General features: G+C 47.8%; 3 protein-coding genes across 3 annotated transcripts; all 3 read left to right on the top strand.

The window, feature by feature from the left end:
- On the top strand, nt 1–26,511 carry med30 (mediator complex subunit 30). The gene is made up of 4 exons (XM_030347443.1): nt 1–105; nt 1,242–1,596; nt 8,535–8,693; nt 26,205–26,511. The coding sequence occupies exons 2-4, from the start codon at nt 1,405–1,407 to the stop codon at nt 26,427–26,429; spliced, it is 576 nt and encodes a 191-aa protein (XP_030203303.1). The 5' UTR covers nt 1–105; nt 1,242–1,404; the 3' UTR covers nt 26,430–26,511.
- On the top strand, nt 11,601–15,382 carry LOC115535887 (complement C1q-like protein 3). The gene is made up of 2 exons (XM_030347442.1): nt 11,601–11,851; nt 14,703–15,382. Exons 1-2 carry the CDS (start codon nt 11,741–11,743, stop codon nt 15,213–15,215), a joined length of 624 nt encoding a protein of 207 aa, XP_030203302.1. The 5' UTR covers nt 11,601–11,740; the 3' UTR covers nt 15,216–15,382.
- Nucleotides 16,705–18,963, top strand: LOC115535886 (C1q-related factor-like). Its single transcript, XM_030347441.1, has one exon. The coding sequence runs from the start codon at nt 18,108–18,110 to the stop codon at nt 18,744–18,746; it is 639 nt and encodes a 212-aa protein (XP_030203301.1). The 5' UTR covers nt 16,705–18,107; the 3' UTR covers nt 18,747–18,963.

Here is a 26,511-nt window from a genome sequence, read left to right as displayed (position 1 = left end):
GAGGGCGGAAGGTCTCTCGCGATACTTCGAGCAGCTGACGTCTATAGTAGCAGAGCAAGGGGGATTTGACATATGTCAACAAAGCTGATAAATTAATCACCAAAGGTAACATTATTCATCGTTCTTTGTGTAATAATAAACTTGTACCATCCACGCAAGGTTAAATGTGATGTTTCGCGCCTCGGCAATGAGTTACGACACTATAACTGGGCTGTAAAGTGTCGTGCGGGGCTGCATTGACAACCACTTGACTCCAGCTTGTGTCTGGTTTATTGCACCGTACCAGTCTCCATCTGAGCCCGGTAACCAGTCCTATCCTCCACATGTTTTATTAAACTCCAAACCTAACATTACTTCCCGCAGCTCTTCATTAAAATTAGTTTATTACTGTACATTATTGATGCTTATAACATGCAACACCCTTTTTTAAGGATTTCTACTCTCCAGTTCCCTTGCTGCTTTATTATTGTCATTACCACTAGCCCGAGTTTGTTAATCACTGAAGTATCTAATTATGACCAGCTGTAAGAACTTGTCTTCTTTGAGCAGGATGCCCGTACCCTGATTACACATGCTACTTTATAGGTTATAAGTATCTGTATTCACTGTAGTGGACAATAAAACCAAACTTGTAACTTCCCAACAACTGTTTGAACAGGTATACAAAGTGGCCTGTACCTAACACCCTCTCTGCTTGTTCCTCCCCCTCCTCCACCTCCTCCTCCACGTCGTCATCTTCGTCCTCGTCCTCGTCGTCCTCCTCCTCCTCCTCCTCCTCCCCCTCTTCCTCCTCCTCTCCCTCCTTCTCTCCCTCCTCCTCAACGTCGTCGTCTTCGTCCTCGTCCTTCTCCTCGTCCTCCTCCTCCTCCTCGTCCTCCTCTCCCTCCTATACCTACTCCTCCCCTCCTCCTCCTCCTCCTCGTCCTCCTATACCTACTCCTCCCCCCCTCCTCTTCCTCCTATACCTCCTCCTCTTCCCCCCCCCCCTCCTCCTCCTCCTCCTCCTCTTCCTCCACCTCCTCCTCCTCCTCTCCCTCCTATACCTACTCCTCCCCCCCTCCTCCTCCTCCTCTACCTCCTCCTCCTCTTCCTCCTCCTCCTCCTCCTCCTCCTCCTCCTCCTCCTCCTCCTCCTCCTCCTCCTCTACCTCCTCCTCCTCCCCCTCTTCCTCCTCCTCTACCTCCTCCTCCTCCCCCTCCTCCTCCTCCTCCTCCTCCTCTTCCTCCTCCCCCCCTCTGCAGCCCCCCCCAGGTCCCTGCAGCAGGTATGTAAGCGGGGCTCCGTCGCTGCATATCTCTCTCTCCGCCCGGTTCTCCACGGCCCCGCCCCCCAAACCCCGCCCCCCAACCCCCCCCCCCCAACCCCCCCCCCCCTCCGGTGTCTCGAGTCGACGCCGCGGTTCCCATGACGACGCCGCCGCTAGTCACGGCTGTGTTCGCCGCCCAGCAGCAGCAGCAGCAGCAGCAGCAGCAGCAGCAGCAGCAGCAGGCGGGGCGGGACGTGAACACGGCCTCCCTGTGTCGCATCGGCCAGGAGACGGTGCAGGACATCGTGCTCCGGACCATGGAGATCTTCCAGCTGCTGAGGAACATGCAGGTGACGGGACACAGCGGCCCAGGAGGTAGAGCGGGTCGGCTGGTCACCGGAAGGTCGCCGGTTCGATCCCCCGGCTCCTCCTAAGCTCGAGTGTCGAGACCCTAACCCTCGCCCTGGCTGCTCCTGGCGAGCGGGCTGTCTCCCCGCGTGGATGAGGCCGCCGTCGGTGTGTGAATGGTTGTGTGAATGTGTGTGTGAGAATGGGCTTTGAGTGGCACTGCTTAGAAAAGCGCTGTGTGAATGCAGTCCATTTACCATTTACCGTTGACTTCATGTTACGAACCTTAATAGAGAACGCACGAGTGATGGTCGGCCAGGCGCCTGGGGCCCTAAAGTGTGAAACCGGCTTGAGTCATCATCCGATGCGACTTGTGGTGAATTAACCTTCCTGTGTCACACTACCTGTAGGCTAACCCTACCTGAGGGGGGCAGGTAGGGTTAGCCTACAGGTAGACATTGGGGCTTTACCTCCTAGAACCTTTCGTCTGTGAGTCAAACATCCTCCCTAACCGCGGGGCTATCCTGCAAAAACCAGGGTTAATGTCTGCCTGTATTTGTTACCACGCCAGCAGCTATGTCTTTGCTAGTCGTCATGGTTTCCTCTCTGCTGTAACCAAGAGTGGCCAAGAGGCAGGCTCGCTCTGATAAAGGCCAAGAACTTTGTGTACCCCCCCCTTCCCGAGTTTGCCACCCAGGGACTCGAACCTGCGTCCCTTTGTATTCCAACAGCCGTAGCGCCAGCGCCTTAGGCCTTTTACTGTGGGTAACGTCATGTGTTTGTGAGGCCCTGGTTCGACTTTACAGCCGAACTCGGTAGTCGACTTCACTCGGCGGAATCAATACCGATAATAATGCTCTAATGACAGATTGATGTTCCTAGAAAACCATTAGGCGATGAAATGAGCCACTGTTTATAGCTAGACTCTATCAAACTAAGTTGAGTATATAATCCATAATTCCCATTTCGCATCTATTAACCGATTCCAGGAAAATCCCTTGTTAAAACGCATTATTTACTATTTAGTGAGTTTATTATTCGTATATATATCACACGCTTTTATCCAAAGCAAAACGCAGTGAACTCCTATACATGCCATGAAGGAAAGCACCACTCCGCCCCAATATTTCGTCATATTCCGCACAACATTCTTCTGATACGCCACTAAAGCTCCGACCACCACAGATTTCAGAATCCTCGTTTTACGTTTAGAATGCTGCCAGTTAACCAGAGCGCTAAAGAGAGACCTCTGTTTTAATTGGATTTCGAGAATTTTTAGTATGAGGGCAGGGTTTTGACCTTTTGGCGCCCCAAATACAAGACTTCCCTTATCCCTACCTACACCTTAAGGACCTGTTTGTATACGTCCCCAGAGGACGCTTTGGGTAAAAGCAGCTTCTTACTGACAAATGCTACATAAGGTGTGGCCTTCCTGATTCCACTGATACAATGCACGCACTGTTCTCGTTGTCTGCAGACAATGGGCCTGAAACCGCCAAACAAGGCACAAACAGTATCTGAATGGATTCGAGTAACAAAGTCAGCCCCACCGTTTTTCCCTCTTTCTTGGCTTGAAGAAACAAGCATTACATGACTCTACCATTCACTCATAATCCGACCGGGTCGTCTTCGGTTGCTCACCGGGCTACAATGCGTGTGTGGGTCATGGGTATCAGATGTACGCTGCTGCCTCCATGGCGTTCGCCTGAGAAGATGACGCCATTGGAAGCAGCCATCTCAGTGCTACACCCCTCTGATTGGACGGTGGTTAGACAATATCACTTCTTTGTTAGGATCCGCCCGTGATAACAAGTGACGAGTGACAACGCTATTGCCATCGTCGTTGTAGTTGTAGGTCAAGGGTGAGGCGGAGAGAAGGTCTGAGCATACAGAAGCAGAGACATTGGATTCTCTCTGCGTGTTTATTGTGTGTATTTAGTGTATATACACTAAATATTGTATAGTGTTTTTCAGTTCTCTTGTCTGTGTTACTGGACTTAAACTCTTGCGTTTATTAATCAGAACAAAACTCATGTGTATCCACAGTATGAATAGTTAGTTGGTGTTATGGTGATTATTAAAGCTCCAATCTGCAGATATTTCTGCACCGGCACTTTGCCGTTTGATTCAAGTGTGTCTTGGATTGAGTCTCACGGTTCTCAGCGTGCACTTTTGCTGAAAGCTTGATCCGAAACGCCGGAGGAGAACCACGGAGAGTCGGAGACCCAATCAAAACACCACTTAATCAAGAGGCAACAGAAACACGGCTGATAGCAGCTCAGAGTTCTCCACCGCGGAGGAGCGGGTCAGCCCTGACGCTGTGCCCTCAGCCAGGGTTGTGCCGGGCTTAACTGTAGCATCCCTCAGAGCCAGAGACGAGTCTTCAGTGTCTTCCGATAAATCACAGCGAGAGACAGAGAGGGAAGGTTGGGGGAGTGCGAGAATACGTTTTCCACAAAACCAGCGCATCTGGGCCCCAGCGTGCACCAGCAGCCATGTTGTGCCGGCTGTGTTTTGAAGAGGAGCCGCTCTCTCTCTGCTCGTGAAACACTTTGGGTACCGTCAGCCCCCCGTCTCGTCCCGCTCCCTCCCCTCCCTCTCTTATCTGGGCCGTCGCATCTCTCTCCCCCCTCTTTCTCAATTTATCACTGTCCTCCCTCCCCTGGTTCTCTGTCTCTCTCTGCCTCCCCCCCCGTCTCCCCCCCACCGCTGCCCGGTCCCCCTATCTCCCTCACACATTATCTCACATGTTGTCTCGCTCTCTTCCTGCTTGTGTGTCTGTCTGTCTGACTGACGGACTGTCTGCCTGTCTTTCTGTTTATTTCACAAAATCTGAATCTTGGTCCACACACACACATTTTATGTACTTTATTTGATTCCACATTACAAGTTAATATCATTTTAGGAACCAAATGTGATGAATTATCCAACAACTATTTGACCAACAAACATCTTGTTATGGGAACATTAAGGGTACAGGAAACATCTCCTTTTCCAGATGAACATGCTCCCTATAACAGCTGATATTGAGCAGTACTTAGCTAGCTGTCTGGCCCTTCTTTTACTTAGTCCACTGATGTTAAGTCCACTGACCACCAGCCTATGCACATGGCCTAGACTGCCAAAGACAAGAACAATGAGGACACATTTATAGCCACAGCTTTCAATGGCAGATGTTGGAGGATGGTATTTCAGTTTTTTTGTACAATAGGATTCCTCCATGAACAGGTCAAAGGCACAGGCTACTTCAAAGAGTCTGACTATTTTTTTCTCTTGTGATATGCAAATGATGTCTGGTGTGTTGGGAATTCCTGAAAAGCAGTTTGTGGATGTGTTAAACCAGTGGGACTTGACAGAGGTATGTTTGTATAGTTGTTCCTGAGGAGCACAGGGGATCTGGGCAGCGATGAGGTCCACCAGTCTGTCATGTCTGGCAATATACAGTCCTTTGTAGGAAGGGCAACTGTTCATGATGTGGGCTACTGACTCCAGCTGTTGTGGTGGGTCATGTAGCATGCAAAAGGGGGGAATGAATAGATGGAAACCAGAGGGAGAGATTGTATTTTGTGGGGAGAACCTGTAGGCGTGCCTTCACACAGAAGATGAGTATCTCATCACTGATGGTGGCATTATTGTAAATGGCATGTGATGTGGAGTGATCTGCACAGGTGAGTTTGGCTAATTTTCCTTGAAGTTTAAGGCTGGACCAGTACTCCATATTGTGGCCCCTTTGGATGGTAAGAAGGGTTTGCCTGGATGTTGATGGTAACAGGAGGTGGGTGATGTTATTGTGTTGCAGCCTGGCTTGCACTGTGATTGATGGGTCATCCACCACTGCATCGGTGACCTCTACTGGTTGGTGGTTGGAGGTCCATTTTAGCTCGGTGCCTGTCCTCCAGCACAAATCATTCAGGTCACGCCAGTCTGATGACACACCAAATCCCTGTGCCTGGGTATCCAGCTTGCCACTGCTCTTTCTTCTGAAACCCAGGAAGTTATCCTCACCACTGCCTGCACAAGCCACTTTGCGTTTCTTAAAGTCCAGCAGTAATGATGCTCTTGCCAGGTGTCTTACACTGTTGTCATCACAGTTTAGCATATTGACTAGATGTGACTGCCTTGCTGCTGTGTACTCCCACATACAGTTTGGAATGCCAAGCCCACCGTCCTGTTTCTTCTGGAAAATAAAACATCGTGTAGAATGTGTGTTGAGGCCCAGCCATTTCCTTACAACTTGCACAGTTTTATTGTCCATTGTGCGCAGATCTTTTTGTGGGATATGAACATTCGCGAAGAGATGTTGTATTTTGCCGAAGGCTATATCTCTGATTGCTTGGACTTTCAGAGTTGCTGGGAGAGGTGAAGTGTCAATCAGGTCCAGTCTGCTAATAAACTGCTGAACCAGATTGGTCACTTGTTGGCTCCAATCTCCCGCGATGTTGAATTTATGCCCTAAGTAGGTGTAGCTTTCTTGTCTGGCATACACTCTGAGTGGCTGGCCTAAGATGGTGAGGGAAGGAGGTCGGTCAGTCTTGGCTCTATACCAGCGGTTGCCTCCGCTCCTCCTCTCCCAAAACACTGCACATTTGCTCTGTTTTACTTGTAGGCCAGACCAGGAGAGGAAGCTGTCGGTGCAAGCCATCATGTTCTTTATGACTCTCTCATCACGGGAGGCAATGACCACATCGTCAGCATAGCCCTGGACTGGGTTTGGTGACAACACTTGGGGTGGGGCATTAGTGCAGAACCATTTCAGCCACTGGTTGATGGCAATGATAAAGTTGACTGCACTCAATGGGCAACCAGTTTTAATTCCCACTTTCAATTTTACAGGCAGGGTGAGGTGTTTACCACAGATCACTTGCAGATAGGAATTACTGTAAACATCTTTTACTATATCACAGTAGATCTTTGGCAGGTGTATGTCCTCCAGTGAATTCAACATGACCTCATGAGGCAGTGTACCAAATGCGTCCCTAAAGTCCAAGAATACCACATATAATTTGGCAGAGTCAGTCATCAATCGCCGTCTTTAAAGAAAAAACATGTTCATTCATGCCTTGACGCTCAATATAGGCCTTTTGCTTACTTGATAAAGTTCCTGAGTCAACAAGCCATGGTAATATTCTGGACAGGAGGCACTTCATGAAGACTTTGTACACAGTTGGTAATAATGAGATGTCCCTCCATGTAGAGGGGTCATTGGGTACATTGTCTTTCTTTGGTATTCTGTGTATCAGTGCTCCCTTCCATGAACAGGGGACTTTACCATTAAGCAAACAGGTGTTAAATATGCTTCTCAGGGTGGGACACGACATTTGCCTGGTGGATTTTAGGGTTTCATAGGTGACACCGTCTGAACCACTTGCTGTGTTGTTGGGCAAGTTGAGTATAACTTTCTCTATCTCCTCGACGGAGAAGGCCGATGTTAGTGGCGGGGTTTCAGTAGCTGTAATGTCAATGTCATTATTCCACGGGGGCAGCTCGCGCAACTTTGTTGATGGCATAGACTCGCATTTTTGTCGATAGTAATCATACACCTGCTCAGGATTACCCGACTCAGGCGGAGACGTCGGGAATATGCAGTTGTTTAGGATGATATCAATTGCTTTTTTTCTGCGGTGTTGCCACAGGTAAGTAAGCTTGTTTTTGCTTACCATGTGTGGTGTTTTCAGATGTTCTTTTGTTGCCGCGGCAATCGATGGCTGTATCACATCTCGCAGAAAACGCAATTGACGCTCAATCCATTCAGCAGGGTTATCGACAGGTGTTTTTCGTGCGTTATCATCCAATGGTAGAGTCTTTAATATCCGTATCACATATTTCAGGAGTGGTATTCCAAACTCTCGTCCATCCGTGTGCTTTATGGAAAAAAATCTGTTTTTAAAAAAGACTCCATGAAGGATTTTAAACATCCGCGTCCATTTCCGAGGATCTCCAGCGAGGACAAAGTTTTGTTTGTCCCGTAATCTCTTTGTGTCCAGGCCTTGTCTAAACAGTCTTTCATGGTGTTGGAAATCATTCCATTCAGTATCCGTGAGTAATCTCTCGAAGTTGGTAAAATCCTGAATGTTGCATGCTGATGATCGCTGTTGTGGGGTAGGGTCTAGGACTTGCTGGCGTTGTTTGTAAATTTTACCGCTTTGTATTGCGTCTTTAAAAGCGCACTTAATGGATGTTGTTAAACACATAACAAGAAGTGTAGTGATCAGAATCATGTCGGAAAAATTCTCTACTTTAACGACGGCAGTTACGACGGGTGATGTGGCCTAGTGTGGAATTTAGTCAGAGGTCAGACTGGCGTGCGCTCTACTCCGCCGCCATGACGGCACACACACACACACACACACACACACACACACACACACACACACACACACACACACACACACACACACACACACACACACACACACACACACACACACACACACACACACTCATCTCCCCGTCCCTCCCTACTCCCCAGTGGGGGGTTCACCTGTTGCACCCGATTCAATCGAAACAGGCCATGCGACCCCAGGGGCCTCAGACTGGGAGCGCCGTGTCCTAGCCCTCCGCTATCACAACAATGAAACAACAGGGCGGCATGTGGCTCAGTGACTGGTTACCGGGAGGTCGCTAGTTCGATCCCCGGCCCCTTCCGAGGAGGCGTCGAGGAGTCCCCTGAGCGAGACGCCTCGCCCTCACTGCTCCCGACGAGCTGGCTGTCGCCTTGCTTAGCTGACTCCGCCGTCGGTGCGTGAATGTGTGCGTCAACGGGTGAATGTTGGGCAATATTATAAAGAGCTTTGAGTGGCCATTATTTAGAAAAAGTGCTATACGAATACAGTCCAATAAAAAATTAATTCATAAAAAAGTGTTCATTCTACTCACTCACAACCCATCTCTCCTCCCCCCCCCCCCCCCCCCCTCCCCCTGTGACCTCCGACCCCCCCAGCTGCCCAACGGGGTGACCTACCACCCCAACACCCACCAGGACCGGCTGGGCAAGCTGCAGGAGCACCTGCGCATGCTGTCGGTGCTGTTCCGCAAGCTGCGGCTGGTCTACGACAAGTGCAACGAGAACTGCGCCGGCATGGACGCCACGCCTCCAGAGGTGAGACCCCCCGGGGGGGCCCTGCGGGGCCGAGCTCAAACGCCTTGGCCCCGGGGGGCAGTAGCGTCATTATCAAAATGATCCAAATAACTATCACTAATTATCACTTTTCCACCTATCCTCTTCAGTGAGATGGATCGGGTTTTTGGTGGTATAATTGTTATGTGAAATAGTGGTGATTATGGGATGTTTGGCCCCTTGTCTTTAAAGGAAATTTCACCGGTGGAGACATGAATCTGTATTGAAAGTGGGTCATATATTTAGATTTCAAATTTTGTGCCTTCTTCACCGAGAAAAAGGCAGACAGTGGCTTCTTGGCGCTTGCGGATTGAAGACGACAACTCCCACAATGCCAATCAGCGTTTACTCCGTGAGGGAGGTAACATTACAGCCAATCAGCGTTTACTCCGTGAGGGAGGTAACATTACAGCCAATCAGCATTTACTCCGTGAGGGAGGTAACATTACAGCCAATCAGCGTTTACTCCGTGAGGGAGGTAACATTACAGCCAATCAGCGAGTGAGGGACGTAACATAACAGCCAATCAGCGTTCACTCAGTGAGGGTCGTAACATAACAGCTAATCAGCGTTCACCCAGTGAGGGTTGTAACATAACAGCCAATCAGCGTTCACTCAGTCAGGGACGTGCCATAACAGCCAATCAGCGTTCACTCAGTGAGGGACGTAACATAACAGCCAATCAGCGTCCACTCCGTGAGGGACGTAACATAACAGCCAATCAGCGTTCACTCCCTGCAGTCCAGCGTGAACAGCAGCATGGAGGAGAAGTTTGCAGACTCCCTGTGCTCTATATCTAAATAATATAATTGTATATAATATATAGGTATCTATATAATATAATATAATATATAATATCACTGCCAAAAGCTGTGTGCGCCTCCGGATGATATTATGAATTAAAGACTGCGTCGGCTTCTCGGACGTCTCTGGTACGACCACAACAAGTAAAGACTCGTAGTGGGGGTTATCTCGGCCAGAGTCCTGCACGGGTTCGGGTAGGCTACCCGACGGGTGACCCGCACAACTTCGATGAAACGGGGGAAAGATAATGTACTACTGTGTCGGACACGGGTGCTGGACGCCTGAACATTGCGGGTCGGTCGCGGGTTTTGCGATTGCGTGCGATTGCAAAATAAGAAACCGTGTATTGATTCTCGGCCATGGTTGAGAATTAATTGGGGGAAGAAACGTTGGCTTTGACTCTCTGAAGTCCAGATTGAACTGCAACTTCAGATTGATGTGGAAGGACCAGAGACGTCGGAGAACCCGACGCAATCGTTTATTCGTGATATCATCTCAAACGACTGCGTCGGGTTCTCCGACGTCTCTGGTTCTTCTACTTCCACATCAATCTGAAGAAGAGTGAACCACGACATGGAGGAGAAAGGGATTGTAGCCCCGATTGTCTCTCGCCGGAGCCCTGCTGCCCGCTGCTGCGGGGCACCACCGCCACGAAGCACCATCTTCCGTTTCTCCTCCATGTCGCAGTTCAGTCTACTTCAGATCGATGTTTGGGTCGTTTGAGATTCATAATATCGTCAGGAGGCGCACACCGCTTTTGGCCGTGATATTATACATCATTTTATTATAGATGTTTATATATTATATTATATCATTTAGATATTGAGCTCAGGGTCTCCCGCCGGAGCTCCCGGAGTATTCTAGAATATCTTATAGACCACGGCCGAAAGCTGTGTGCACCGGATGATATAATGAATAAACGACTGCGTCTCTGGTACAACATCATTGCTTCTTTAGCACTCGTGTGATCTTCCGGTCACAACGGTCACACGGTAATGTCAGAAACCATACTGTAGAGCAAATTCACACCGGTGCACTCTCTATACCGTTTATACCATACACCCCTAAGTCCCACCCACTGGCACTGATCTGTGATGGGTCTGTAGCATCAGTGGGTCCCACCTTCTAGCCGGGTTTGAAAATGAGTGCTTGTAGTTTTTTTAGAGCCCTCCCCCTCTTACACTTCCTGCTTTAAATGAAGTGTTAGAGGTAGATACAGATTTTTCCCGTCTAAAAAAAATTGCATTAGGGTTCTTAAACTGTAATAAACAACAAAGAAACAAAGAGCGATCATGCAAATATCGCTTTATTCGAAAAGGGTTGTATCAGTTATCAGTTATTGTACAATACACTTCATGTAATAAGTCACAGGTTATATCATATACAATACACCTCATGCAATAAGTCACAGGCTATATCATATACAATACACTTCATGCAATAAGTCACAGGTTATATCATATACAATACACTTCATGCAATAAGTCACAGGTTATATCATATACAATGCACTTCATGCAATATCTCACAGGCTATATCATCAATGCATGCTTTTTTAAATTGTTCCATGTCCATTTTGACAGGTTAGAAACTTTTCTCCAATATACTTTCTAAATTGCAATTTTACCTTTCACCGGGCATGGTCTAATCCCTATTGTTTAACCCTTCTCGTCTAAACAATGATAACCCTTCTCTTTTGTGCTTAAAATAGAAACCGTTCACGGAGCTGAATTTCATGCATTGAATTTTGCAGCTGAATTTGGGGACATTGAAAATATTTCTGTTGAATTTTATACATTGAATTTTGCAACTGAATTTTGCATATTGAATGTTTTTACGTTGAATGATAGACTTTGAATTTGTGAACATGAATTGGCTTGGGCGCCCAACGTTTGGTTGTTATCAGCCTGTGGCCGTGACAGGTGGTGCTCAGTTTCACAATCTATTTGGCCCGTTGTCCACGGTCATGCCATCTCTGTAAGTGCAACTAGAAATGTGTGTGGGATATCTTCACAGGTGCACCAGCTCTCTTCATGTTATCATGTTTAAACAAAGGGCAGCTATAAATACGAGCTGCATTGGGGCTTGAAGATCAGAACTAACCCCCGAGCTGGTGGAGCACACCAGACCTGGTCAACACCAAATCAAGATCCACCTGAAGACAAACTAAACCAAGGCCAGACCAAGGAGCACCTCAAGCCCAAACGGAAGTCCAGAAGAGAACCATGGAGCGCACGTTCCTCCTCTTGGCGGCCTTTATCTTCTCCAGCGGCCAGTGCCAAGATACGGACCCCTCCAGGGACCCCGATGCCAGCCTGGCCGTCTGCAAGCCCGACATCTGCAGCCTCTTCAGAGACTTAGGGGTCTATAGCGCCCAGACCTTGGAGCTGCAGAGGCTGACCCAGGAGCTCGCCCAGCAGCTCCAGGCTCTGAAGGAGAGCACATCGGCCGCGCAGCCCCGGGTGGCCTTCAGCACCGGACTGGGCCTCCCCCTTGGCCCCCTCCACATTGACACCACGGTCAGGTACCTGAGGATCTTCTCCAACATGGGCAACGGCTACAACCCGGCCACGGGCATCTTCACCGCCCGGGTGTCCGGCATGTACTACTTCAGATACACCATGCACAACAACAATGTGGGTTCATCGCCCAACTCGTTGATGTCACTGATGAAGAACGGCCAGTGGATAGTGTCCACCTGGGACACAACGGGGGATGACTTTCACGACAGTGCCACCAACGCCGCCGTGCTGCAGCTGGAGGTCGGAGACAACGTCTACACCAAGCTCTACGCCTACCGCGAGTTATATGACGATGTCATGTTCTACAACACCTTCAGCGGCTTCCTGCTCTTCCCTCTATAAAAGGCCCGTCGGCCATTTTGTGAGTTTTGAGGTTGATTTTCCAGTGTGATGGTGGTTGAAAGGAGGGGCTGGCTGGATTAGCGTTTTCTTGTTGACAAAAATATATATTTTGGCTCTGTACAACAGTAACGAAAAGCCTTTATACAAATAAAATAATATCTATAATGTTTGACATTAATTCTGTGTGGTTTGACTTTTTTTTCAAGATAAATAGAAGGGGAGAGGGGTTACAAACCGTTAGATGACTGGACAGTAACTTGTGTTTGTTCACTCTAAAATGTATTTATATTAAGCTGAGCACTCCTAGTAGGTTACTCGGGATATCCTAAAAGGCTTAATGTTAAAACAGCTTAACGATGCAAAGAAATATTTGACTTTGACGAAAAAAATTAAAATCAAACATCAATATAGGACAACATCTCTTGATTTTTTTTAAATATGGTAAACACCCCCCAAAAACGGAACTCAATGTGGCTAAATGACCTTGAAGAAAGTCAGACTGAGATGAAATTCATATCTCTCACATTTAACCATGAGGACATGATGAGAATAGCAAGTCTAAAGGAACTGAGAAATATTTCAAAAGGGGTCAAATTTAGGCGAAAAGTAGAGCTTAATGATGCTTAATGACAGACAATAAAAACATGAAAACTCTTAATTTATCCCTTTTTTCTTATTTGGATAACCGTTCTGCTGTTGGTGTTATGGCGCATAACACGTCGGTTCTTCGACGTCTCTAGTATTTCCACAACGAGACTATAGTTGGGGTTATCTTAGCCATTGTTGAGAAGGAATTGGGGGAAAGGTACTTTGGCTTTGACTCCCTGAAGTACATGAACTGCAACATGGAGGAGAAAGGGATTGTTGCCAGCGATTGTCTCCCGCCGGAGCCCCGCTGCCCGCACGCGCGACTTGTTCCCACTCCTCTAGAGCCTCCACAAGACCTCCAGCCTTGGGGTCACTCACTACACTATTCAGCCCGACGTGGTGAGCCATTTCGGCATCGGGCGCCTTAACCCGGCCTATGGTTCATCCCGCAGGGCCAGTTCTGCTTACCAACAGTGGCCCACTGGGCACTCTTATTCCAGGCCCTGCTCCAAGCCAGCGAGCAGGGCCTCTTACCCGTCTAAAGTTTGAGAATAGGTTGAGATCGTTTCGGCCCCAAGGCCTCTAGTCATTCGCTTTACCAGACGAAACTGCGAGTAATGAGCGCCAGCTATCCGGAGGGAACCAGCCACTAGATGGTTAGATTTGTCTTTCGCCCCAATGCCCAGGTCGGACGACCGATTTGCACGTCGGGACCGTTATAAGTTATCTCAATGTTTAATAAAATAGACTTTGATTTATTTATGCGTGTCTTTTGGAGGATGATTGGTTGAGACAATTTTTAGCAGCGCTAAAAATTCAATGACTTTTTTTTCCAAAATCCGAAGAGACAGATATACTTCCATACGAGTACCTCTACTCGGCTTTCTGTGGTTCTTCTCTACCCGCTCGCCAGTCTTTACTTTTGGGTTTTGTACGATATAGTTATAGATATAATATAAAAACTTGTAATTTTCATTCAAAAGAAGTCCTGTCACCTTGATTCTCTTCAGCGCGCGGCTGGGGCTTTGCCACTCCAAACTCTCCCCCCTAATACTTCTAGATTCAAACTATGCCGATATTTACTTTAAAAGGCTCGCTCACCTCAACAGTGGCATCCTGTCTGAGAGTTTGATAGCGCTCGGCCACCAGCCTGGGTCTCGGTGTTGTCACGTCGGGGTTACCAAACTGCCCTGATCTTTTCAAAGATGAGGCTTCAGTTGAGTTGACCATTTATTCAAGTACGATAGCAAGCACAGTCTGGCTAGCGGCTACAGTAGGTCTGGCTTGGGCGTCCGACGTTTGGTTGTTATCAGCCTGTGGCCGTGACAGGTGGTGCTCAGTTTCACAATCTATATGGCCCGTAGTCCAAGGTCACGCCATCTCTGTAAGTGCAACTAGAAATGTGTGTGGGATATCTTCACCAGCTGTCTTCATGTTCTCATTTTTAAACAAAGGACAGCTATAAATTCGAGCTGCACTGGGGCTTGAAGATCAGAACTAACCCCAGAGCTTGTAGAGCAGACCAGACCTAGTCAACACCAAATCAAGATCCACCTGAAGACAAACTAAACCAAGGCCAGACCAAGGAGCACCTCAAGCCCAAACGGAGGTCCAGAAGAGAACCATGGAGCGCACGTTCCTCCTCTTGGTGGCCTTCATCTTCTCCAGCGGCCAGTGCCAAGATACGGACCCCTCCAGGGACCCCGATGCCAGCCTGGCCGTCTGCAAGCCCGACATCAGAGCCTTAGGGGTCCATAGCGCCCAGATCTTGGAGCTGCAGAGGCTGATCCAGGAGCAGGCCCAGCAGCTAATGGCTCTGAAGGAGAGCACATTGGCCGCTGTGCCCCGGATGGCCTTCACCGCCGCGCTGGGCCACTCCCTCGGCCCCGTCCACATTGACCTCACGGTCAAGTACCCGCTGATCATCTCCAACATAGGCAACGGCTACAACCCGGCCACGGGCATCTTCACCGCCCGGGTGTCCGGCATGTACTACTTCAGATACACCATGTTCAACAATCTGGGTTCAAGGTCCAACTCGGTGATGTCACTGATGAAGAACAGCCAGCGGATGGTTTCCACCTGGGACACATCGGGGAGTGACGATAACGACACTGCCACAAACGCCGCCGTGCTGCAGCTGGAGGAAGGAGACAACGTCTACACCCGGCTCTACGCCAACCGCCAGATATATGACGATGGCGCCAACTACAACACCTTCAGCGGCTTCCTGCTCTTCCCTCTGTAAAAAGCCCGTCGGCCATTTAGAGTTTTGAGGTTGACTTTCCAGTGTGATGGTGGTTGAAAGGAGGGGCTGGCTGGATTAGCGTTTTCTTGTCGACAAAAATATATATTTTGGCTGTATAAAAGTAACGAAAAACTTTGATACAAATAAAATAAAATCTTTAGCATTAATTCTGTGTGGTTAGAGGTTTTTTTTGAAGATAAATAGAAGGGGAGAGAGGGGCTACAAACAGTTAGATGACTGGGCAGTAACCTGTGTTTGTTCACTCTAAAATGTATTTATATTAAGCTGAGCACTCCTAGTAGGTTACTCGGGATAACCTAAAAGGCTTAATGTTAAAACAGCTTAACGAGGCAAAGAAATATTTGACTTCGACGAAAAAAATTAAAATCAAACATCTATATAGGACAACATCTCTTGATTTTTTTAAATATGGTAAACACCCCCCAAAAACGGATCTCAATGTGGCTAAATGACCTTGAAGAAAGTCAGATTGAGATGAAATTCATATCATTCACATTTAACCATGAGGACATGATGAGAATAGCAAGTCTAAAGGAAAATATTTCAAAAGGGGTCAAATTTAGGCGAAAACTAGAGCTTAATGATGCTTAATGACAGACAATAAAAACATGAAAACTCTTAATTTATCCCTTTCCACAACGAGACTGTAATTGGGGTTATCTTAGCCATGGTTGAGAAGGAATTGGGGCAAAGGTACTTTGGCTTTGACTCCCTGAAGTACATGAACTGCGACATGGAGGAGAAAGGGATTGTTGCCAGCGTTTGTCTCCCGCCGGAGCTCCGCTGCCCACTGGCCTCCCACGCGACTTGGTCCCACTCCTCTGGAGCCTCCACAAGACCTCCAGCCTTGGGGTCACTCACTACACTATTCAGCCCGACGTGGTGAGCCTTTTCGGCATCGGGCGCCTTAACCCGGCGTTCGGTTCATCCCGCAGGGCCAGTTCTTTTTACCAAAAGTGGCCCACTGGGCACTCTTATTCCACGCCCTGCTCCAAGCCTGCGAGCAGGGCCTCTTACCCGTTTAAAGTTTGAGAATAGGTTGAGATCGTTTCGGCCCCAGGGCCTCTAGTCATTCGCTTTACCAGATGAAACAGCGAGTAATGAGCGCCAGCTATCCGGAGGGAACCAGCCACTAGATGGTTAGATTAGTCTTTCGCCCCCATGCCCAGGTCGGACGACCGATTTGCACGTCGGGACCGCTACGGGCCTCCGACAAAGTTTCCTCTGGCTTCGCCCTGCCCAGGCAAACAACATGAAAAATTATCTTACGATTTGAGTGAACCTTTGTTCAAAAATAAAAAAAGATGGCATGAGGGTTCTAAAACTGTAATAAACAACAAAGAGCGATCATGCAAATATCGCTTTATTCGAAAAGGGTTGTATCAGTTATCGGGGGGGGGGGGGGGGGGGGGGGGGGCCCTCTCTTTCTATCAGGGTCTTGATCGTACAGTTGGGGATCTGAGGTTTGGGGCGGGGCGTGTGGAGGGGGCTCAAACATTTGTACAATACACCTCATGCAATAATTCACAGGTTATATCATATACAATACACTACAAGCAATAAGTCACAGGTTATATCATATACAATGCACTTCATGCAATATCTCACAGGTTATATCATATACAATACACTTCATGAAATCACTCACAGGCTATATCATCAATGCATGCTTTTTTAAATTGTTCCATGTCCATAATGACATGAAACTTTTCACCAATATACTTTCTAAATTGCAATTTTTCCTTTCCCCGGGCCCGGTCTAATCCCTATTGTTTAACCCTTCTTGTCTAAAGAATGATAACCCTGCCCTTTTGTGCTTAAAATAGAAACCGTTCACGGAGCTGAATTTCATACATTGAATTTTGCAGCTGAATTTGGGGACATTGAAGATATTTCTGTTGAATTTTATACATTGAATTTTGCATCTGAATTTTGCATATTGAATGTTTTTACGTTGAATGATAGACTTTGAATTTGTGAACATGAATATGAAAATTATTTGTGGAAAATTGATAGAGTTCAGAGGACGATTGGTTGAGACATTTATTAGCAGCGCTAAAAATTCAATGACTTTTTTTTTCCAAAATCCGAAGAGACAGATCTACTTCCATACGAGTACCTCGACTCGGCTTTCTGTGGTTCTTCTCTACCCGCTCGCCAGTCTTTACTTTTGGGTTTTGCACGATATAGTTATAGATATACAGTAGTATAAAAACGTATCATTTTCATTCAAAAGAAGTCCTGTCACCTTGATTCTCCCAACGCTTCAGCGCGCGGCTGGGGCTTTGCCGCTCCAAACTCTCCCCCCTAATACTTCTAGATTCTAACTATGCCGATATTTACCCTAAAAGGCTCTGCTCACCTCATCAGTGGCATCCTGCCTGAGAGTTTGATAGCGCTCGGCCACCAGCCTGAGCCTCAGTATTGTCACGTCGGGGTTACCAAACTGCCCTATCCTTTTCAGTTGAGTTGACCATTTATTCAAGTACGATAAGAAGCACAGTCTGGCAAGCGGCTACAGTTGGTCTGGCTTGGGCGTCCAACATTTGGTTGTTATCAGTCTGTGGCCGTGACAGGTGGTGCTCAGTTTCAAAATCTATTTGGCCCGTTGTCTAAAGTGACGCCATCTCTGTAAGAGCAACTTGAAATGTGTGTGGGATATCTTCACCAGCTGTCTTCATGTTCTCATTTTTAAACAAAGGACAGCTATAAATTCGAGCTGCACTGGGGCTTGAAGATCAGAACTAACCCCAGAGCTGGTAGAGCAGACCAGACCTAGTCAACACCAAATCAAGATCCACCTGAAGACAAACTAAACCAAGGCCAGACCAAGGAGCACCTCAAGCCCAAACGGAGGTCCAGAAGAGAACCATGGAGCGCACGTTCCTCCTCTTGGTGGCCTTCATCTTCTCCAGCGGCCAGTGCCAAGATACGGACCCCTCCAGGGACCCCGATGCCAGCCTGGCCGTCTGCAAGCCCGATATCTGCAGCCTCATCAGAGACTTAGGGGTCCATAGTGCCCAGATTTTGGAGCTGCAGAGGCTGATCCAGGAGCAGGCCCAGCAGCTAAAGGCTCTGAAGGAGAGCACATCGACCGCTGTGCCCCGGGTGGCCTTCACCGCCGGGCTGGGCCACTCCATCGGCCCCGTCACCATTAAAATGCCGGTCAAGTACCAGGTGATCATCTCCAACATGGGCAACGGCTACAACCCGGCCACGGGCATCTTCACCGCCCGGGTGTCCGGCATGTACTACTTCAGCTACACCATGTACAACAACAATAGGGGTTCAACGCCCAACTCGGAGATGTCACTGATGAAGAATGGCCAGCTGATGGCGTACACCTCGGACATAGTGGGGAACGACTTTCAGAACAGTGCCACCAACGCTGCGGTGCTGCGGCTGGAGGCCGGAGACAACGTCTACACCGAGCTCTACGCCAACCGCCGGATATATGACGATGGCGCCAACTACAACACCTTTAGCGGCTTCCTGCTCTTCCCTCTGTAAAAGGCCGTGGGCCATTTAGTGAGTTTTGAGGTTGATTTTCCAGAGTGATGGTGGTTCAAAGGAGGGGTAACTGGATTAGGCAGTAACTTGTGTTCACTCTAAAATGTATTTCTATTAAGCTGAGCACTCATAGTAGTTTACTCGGGATATCCTAAAAGGCTGAATGTTAAAACAGCTTAACGCGGCAAAGAAATATTTGACTTTGACGAAAAAAAAAGAAAATCAAGCATCTATATAGGACAACATCTCTTGATTTTTTTAAATATGGTATCCTGCTCGCCTTTGAAAAAATGGAAGGGCAACTTTTATGCAAATAAAATAAAATCTATAATGTTTGACTTAATTCTGTGTGGTTTGAGTTTTTTTGAAGATAAATAGAAGGGGAGAGAGGGGTTACAAACCGTTAGATGACTGGGCAGTAACCTGTGTTTGTTCACTCTAAAATGTATTTCTATTAAGCTGAGCACTCCTAGAAGGTTACTCGGGATATCCTAAAAGGCTTGATGTTAAAACAGCTTAACGAGGCAAAGAAATATATGACTGACGAAAAAAATGAAAATCAAACATCAATATAGGACAACATCTGTTGAATTTTTTAAATATGGTAAACACCCCCCAAAAACGGAACTCAATGTGGCTAAATGACCTTGAAGAAAGTCAGACTGAGATGAAATTCATATCTCTCACATTTAACCATGAGGGCATGATGAGAATAGCAAGTCTAAAGGAACTGAGAAATATTTCAAAAGGGGTCAAATTTAGGCGAAAAGTAGAGCCTAATGATGCTTAATGACAGACAATAAAAACATGAAAACTCTTAATTTATCCCTTTTTTCTTATTTGGATAACCGTTCTGCTGTTGGTGTTATGGCGCATAACACGTCGGTTCTTCGACGTCTCTAGTATTTCCACAACGAGACTGTAGTTGGGGTTATCTTAGCCATGGTTAGGAAGGAATTGGGGGAAAGGTACTTTGGCTTTGACTCCCTGAAGTACATGAACTGCAACATGGAGGAGAAAGGGATTGTTGCCAGCGATTGTCTCCCGCCGGAGCCCCGCTGCCCGCACGCGCAACTTGTTCCCGCTCCTCTGGAGCCTCCACAAGACCTCCAGCCTTGGGGTCACTCACTACACTATTCAGCCCGACGTGGTGAGCCATTTCGGCATCGGGCGCCTTAACCCGGCGTATGGTTCATCCCGCAGGGCCAGTTCTGCTTACCAACAGTGGCCCACTGGGCACTCTTATTCCAGGCCCTGCTCCAAGCCAGCGAGCAGGGCCTCTTACCCGTTTAAAGTTTGAGAATAGGTTGAGATTGTTTCGGCCCCAAGGCCTCTAGTCATTCGCTTTACCAGATGAAACTGAGAGTAATGAGCGCCAGCTATCTGGAGGGAACCAGCCACTAGATGGTTAGATTAGTCTTTCGCCCCTAAGCCCAGGTCGGATGACCAATTTGCACGTCGGGACCGCTACGGGCCTCCGACAAAGTTTCCTCTGGCTTCGCCCTGCCCAGGCAAAATAATATCAAAATACAGTACCTAATGCTAATAAGGTGTACTTATTGTAAGTCGCTTTGGATAAAAGCATTTGCAAAAGGCCCTAAATGTAAATGCAATCGAATGAAATTTTACAATATTTGTAGCCGGTGGCTGATCCTGCTAGTTTGCGTACGATTGTAGGTGATATGCTTTGGAGAGACACAGGTTCGATTCCCACTTGGGCTCCTATGCTACGTGTCATTCCCTCCCTTTTCTCACCCATGCTCATGTCTCACTTCGCTGTCTTGCACACAAAGGCACCAAAAAAGGATAATTTCTGGATAACTTGGGGGATTCGGGGATGGTTGCTGTATAATAACACACGGACAGGGAAAAGGTGTGCTGCCTCCATTGGTCTGAGGCGAGGTACTGATCAATAGAAGTTCAAACAGGCTGAACAAAACAAACGAACAAGCAAAAGAGAAAATGTGTTCAGTTAATTGTTTCCGCTCCTCGTTCCTGCCCACCAGGTTAACGTGTTTCTCTTTGATTACTCCGCGAACATGAAGAATGTCATCATCTAACGCGTTGGACTTCATAGGTTTCTGGCTGCAAGAGGTTATTAAGCATGGCTTTTATTTCTCGACATCAAACCCTTCCGTCGTTTGATGTGAAGTCCCTCTCTTCCTTTTGGGGGTTTAATTGTTCCAGGAAGTAGCGCAGCAGTTGTAGAGAAATGAAGCACACACACACACACGCACAAGCACAAGCACAAGCACAGGCACACGCACACGCACAGGCACAAGCACACGCTCATGCACACGCACAGGCAAACGGGGTCTGGGACTCATTCAGGACGTCCTGAAAATAAAGTGTGTGTGTGTGTCTACAGTATGTGTGTGTGTCTGTGTGTCTACAGTATGTATTTGTGTGTGTGTGTGTGTGTGTGAGTGTGTGTCTGTGTATGTGTGTGTGTGTGTCTGTCTACCGAGTGTGTGTTTGTGTGTCTACAGTATGTATGTGTGTGTGAGTGTGTGTCTACACTGTGTGTGTGTCTGTCTACCGAATGTATGAGTGTGTGTGAGTGTGTGTCTAAAGTATGTGTGTGTGTGTGTGTGTGTGTGTTTGTGTGTCTCCAGTATGTATCTGTGTGTGTGTGAGTGTGTGTCCCCAGTGTGTGACAGAATGATGTGGCAGCACCAGGGGTCCATCCATCAGGTGGGGCCCCCAGGTGAGGCCAGCCAATAGGAAGTGGATTCCATGACTCAGCCCTATGACCTCATCGGCAGGCTGGTTAGACTCTGGCAGCGCAGACTAACAGCTGGAGAGGAGCTGACATCAGCTCTCTCTCTCTCTCTCTCTCTCTCTCTTCTCTCTCTCTCTCTCTCTCTCTCTCTCTCTGTCTCTCTCTCTCTCTCTCTCTCTCTCTCTCTCTGTCTCTCTCTCTCTCTCTCTCTCTCTCTCTCTCTCTCTCTCTCTCTCTCTCTCTCCTTCTCATATACAGCCTCTCTCTCGTTCTGTCTCTCTCTCCACTCCACAGCCAAAACCTCCCTCTTCTTCCCTTAATCTCCTTTCATAATAATTTGTTTTGAATTCAAAAAGCTTTATTGGCAGGAGAAAGATACGCTGTGTTTGGGAATGCTGAAACGCTGAAAAAAAGTCCTCTTAAATTCAAGCCAAACCCAAAATCCGGCCCACATGCTTTTTACTAAACACAAAATAAAACGCCCGACAGAGCTGTGTCAATACGACCAGGTGCCCAATAATCACTAACATATCCCACATGTTGCATCTGTCACCAGTGTTCATTAATGTGCTCTCTCTCTCGCTCTCTCTCTCTCTCTCTCTCTCTCTCTCTCTCTCTCTCTCTCTCTCTCTCTCTCTCTCTCTCTCTCATTCTCTGTCTGTCTGTCTCTCTCTGTCTCTCTCTCTGTCTCTCTCTCTCTCTCTCTCTCTCTCTCTCTCTCTCTCTCTCTCTGTCTGTCTCATTCTCTGTCTGTCTCTCTCTCTCTGTCTCTCTCTGTCTTCTTCTCTCTCTGTCTCCTTCTCTCTCTCTCTCTCTATCCCTCTCTCTCTCTCTCTCTCTCTCTCTATCCCTCTCTCTCTCTCTCTCTCTCTCTCTCTCTCTCTCTCTCTCTCTCTCTCTCTCTCTCTCTCTCTCTCTCTCTCTCTCTCTCTCTCTCTCTCTCTCTGTCTCTACAGCTCTCTCTCTCTCTCTCTCTCTCTCTCTCTCTCTCTCTCTCTCTCTCTCTCTCTCTCTCTCTCTCTCTCTCTCTCTCTCTCTCTCTCTCTCTCTCTCTCTCTCTCCCTCTCTCCATTTCATAAACGTGCAAACGGTGGTTGAAAACCGAGGTAGTAAAAAACAAAGTCTGTCCTGCGGTATTTTGCAGTCGAATCTCAGGATCTGCTCATTAGTGTGACTCTAAAACTGACGGATCAGCGATGAAAAGCCAGGCAGGACTTTTGAGGACAAGTTAGAGTTCTGCATGGGAACGCCATGGGTCTCTCCACACAAGCGCTCCCTTCAGGGTGTTGAGTCAGTTGGACTGAATGTAGTAAGAAGTTGCGTAAGTCGCAATTCTGTGACATCTGCTTATGTTTAACGTGAAGATGATGTGTTGCTAAATGAACGCGTCTGCTAAATGCCATGAATGAAAATGTGAATGTACATGTAAATGTAAGATGATGTGTTGTACAAATTAACATTGAACCTCCTCAACTAGTCCTTCATAAAGTTAACGGAAAGCGTAGCAGGAAAGACGACAACGTTCGTCCGTCAGTTATCGTGTTATAAAGAGGTGCAAGTCAGCCGTGCATATAGGTGTTTAAGCAGTAGCATAGGTTGGGTTTTATTAGGTTGATTTGGAAATCCCCCCTTTCCTCTCTAGCGCTGTTTCACTTCCTGCAGAGATTGATCATGTGAATTCATCTCAGGCTTGTCAGCACAGGCTGATTTCCAACTTCTGGAAATCAGTTCACACGTTCACAGATCTTTTGCCATCTTTTGCGGAGCTGCCTGCATTAATGAGTACTCAAGGGGGCAGTATAGTGTCTCCAACCTCAAATGTGCACGAAAAAACTAGCGAATCGGGAAACGCTGACCGAGTCTGCTCCGATAAGTCAGCGTAACACAGTTTAAAAGACAGTTCAACCGTGTACAGTGTTACGAAAACTGTTTCAGCCATCTTTAAACTGTTTCAAAACTGTTGAAACAGTCTTTAAACTGTGTTTCAAAACTGCTGAACCTGTATTTCAACTCTATCAAAGCCGTTTCCATGGGGTTTAAATGGTGTTCCGAAGCTGTTTCAACCGTATTTAGACTCAGACTAGTCTTTCAACTCTGTTTAAAAAAAGAAAAGGAACGAAATCAGGGAACGCTGACCGAGTTGGTTCCGATAAGAACATGTTGAAAAATAAGTATATCCACTTGATTAAGATCAGGCGAAATCGAACAGGCACACTGCTGAAAAGCAGTTCATGTACCGCAACCAACTGAAAACACGTTCCGTTGATCACATCGGGTGCGTTCGTTCTATTCGCGTTGCGCCCACGAAGGTAATCGGGCGGTGTAAACGCTATCGAGTAGCGATCGGGATCTTTGCTGATCTTTGCATACGTGCTCGACGGAGAAGTGTGATCTAGGCCTAACTCAACCCAAGTTGTGTTGTTGTTTTTTCTCTCTCTAACTGCCTCCTCACTCTGTGCGATTTAACTTTTTCATTCAGCTGAGCTTAATTTGTCGATTCCTCTCACACACATGCAGGAAATCAGATCCAATAAACACAGACGGCAGGCACACGGAAGCAAACACGCACGCACTCACACACACGCACTCACACACACGCATGTGCACACACACACACACACACACACACACACACACACACACACACACACACACACACACACACACACACACACGGCACCAACATGTGTTGTTGGTCTGGCTGGTAGTTATCTAATATACTCATCAGAAACCATCGCACTTCCTGCCTGGATGTGTTTCTGGACAGGCTGGCAGGTTCATCGTGTGTCTCCTACAACATCCTGTCTCCCTCTCCCTTTTCTTACCCTCTCTCTTCTGCTCTTCTTCCCTCACAGCTCTTTCTCTCCGTCCATCTCCATTTCTCTATCTCTTGTTTTGTCTCTCTTGCTACCAATCCGTCTCTCTCTCTCTGTCTCTCTCTCTGTCTCTCTCTCCCTCTCTGTCTCTCTCGCTCTCTCGCTCTCCCGGAGCCAGGCGAGTGATCCAGATTAGATCTCCCTGCCCCTCTCTCTTCTCTCATTACCAATCACCTCCATCGTCTTGTTCACCCACTCTCTCTGACTTCCCTCACCCCTATTCATTCAGCCAATCTTGTTATCTCTTCTGCTTCTTCTACTTGAAAGTCTCTCTGTCTCAAAGGCCTCACACTCAGGTTTACCCTCTGATAATATCTTCTCATAATCCTCTGTGTGTGTGTGTGTGTGTGTGTGTCTCAGCCATCCTCCCTGAGATGTGTGCGTTTTCTCTCCATCTGTCCGTCGTCCTGTGTGTCCTCGTTAGACCCAATGTTTCCCAGGCAACAGGTTTTTACTTCAACACACGGCGGTTTAATTACCGTTCTGAAGCATCTTTCAACTGGGTTTCAAAATCAGATTCAGCGGTCTGTTAACCGTGTTTCAAAACGGTTGAAACAGCCTTTAAAGTGGGTTTAGAAAATGTTTCAACCGTAGTTCAACTCTATCAAAGCGGTTTCAATTGGGTTTAGACTAGTCTTTCAACTCGGTTTCAAAAGTGTTTCAACTCAGCTACAAAAAACTTTCCACTGTGTTTCAGTGTTTAAACAAAACAGTGTTCAAACTGTCTAAACTCTGAAGCAGAACTGGTTTCACTTTCTTAACTGATATTCAAACAGATTTGTTAAAGAACGTTCCATGCTCAATGCCCCCACTTTCCGTAACCCTTTACCCGAGCCCACCACTAGGGGGCAGTGTGACAAAGCAGCTGCAGCCAGCAGCAGTCCCTGCCAGCTCTCCTCCACAAAAGCTCTCTCTCTCTCTCTCTCTCTCTCTCTCTCTCTCCCTCTCCCTCTCCCTCTCCCTCTCTCTCTCTCTCTCTCTCTCTCTCTCTCTCTCTCTCTCTCTCTCTCTCCCTCTCCCTCTCCCTCTCTCTCTCTCTCTCTCTCTCTCTCTCTCTCTCTCCGTCCCCAACCCCCTCTCCCTTTGAGAGGCTCTCTCTTTCTCTCCGCTCGCCCATCATCCTCACTGTGGTGTCAAACAGACAAGGTCAAGCACACACCGTGTTTAAAAATGAATTAATCTCCTGCACTCTCTCTGGGTTTGAGAGAGAGAGAGAGAGAGAGAGAGAGAGAGAGAGAGAGAGAGAGAGAGAGAGAGAGAGAGAGAGAGAGAGAGAGAGAGAGAGAGAGAGAGAGAGAGAGAGAGACAGTGGTGAAGCCAGGCTGCGTCACAAGAGCTTACACAGAATCCATTTTCAACACTCTCCTCTCAACAAGATTATATTACGACACGCGGGGGTATCCGGGATGTATCGAGGCAGAGATTTGTCAGATTTCCTCGCATTTTTCCGGTGATGTCGGAGCACCCTGCCCACTAGGAGGCCGCTCTTAGTTTGAAAATCCTTTTTAGCCTCCAATTAACCAGTGGAGGCCAACAAATAATGTATTTCTTCAGGGTTAGCGGTCTGAGTTTTCCATCCCGATAACGTCCAGCCTTGACTCGTTTATGGGGATCGGCTTCAGAACTTATTTCATTTTCAGAGATTCCTCGATAAATCTCTCTCTCTCTCTGCGCTTCTCTCCGGTGTCTCTCGCCCGCTAGCAACTGATTGCCTGATAAATATCTCTCTCTCTCTCTCTCTCTCTCTCTCTCTCTCTCTCTCTCTCTCTCTCTCTCTCTCTCTCTCTCTCTCTCTCTCTCTCTCTCTCTCTCTCTCTCTCTCTCTCTCTCTGCCTCTCCCCGGTGTCTCTCGCCCGCTAGCTGCTGATTCCCTACGTGGAGGAGGATGGCTCCAAGCATGAGGCCCGCCCGGCCGGCCCGGGCCACGCCCCCAGCGAGGAGCGCCGGGAGATCTTGGAGGTCAACAAGGTAGGCCCTCCGCCGACAGCCCCCCCGCCTGGGGTGAGCCTCACTGGGAACGCTCACTGGGAACGCTGGCTGGGAACGCTCACTGGGAACGCTCACTGGGAACGCTCACTGGGGTGAGCCTCACTGGGAACGCTCACTGGGAATGCTCACTGTGGTGAGCCTCACTGGGAACGCTCACGGGGAACGCTCACTGGGGTGA

This window comes from Gadus morhua, chromosome 22 (genome assembly GCF_902167405.1).
Source record: "Gadus morhua chromosome 22, gadMor3.0, whole genome shotgun sequence".
Taxonomy (NCBI): Eukaryota; Metazoa; Chordata; class Actinopteri; order Gadiformes; family Gadidae; genus Gadus; species Gadus morhua.
Note: the sequence above shows the minus strand (reverse complement) of the source record. Positions and strands in the feature narration are given on the sequence as shown.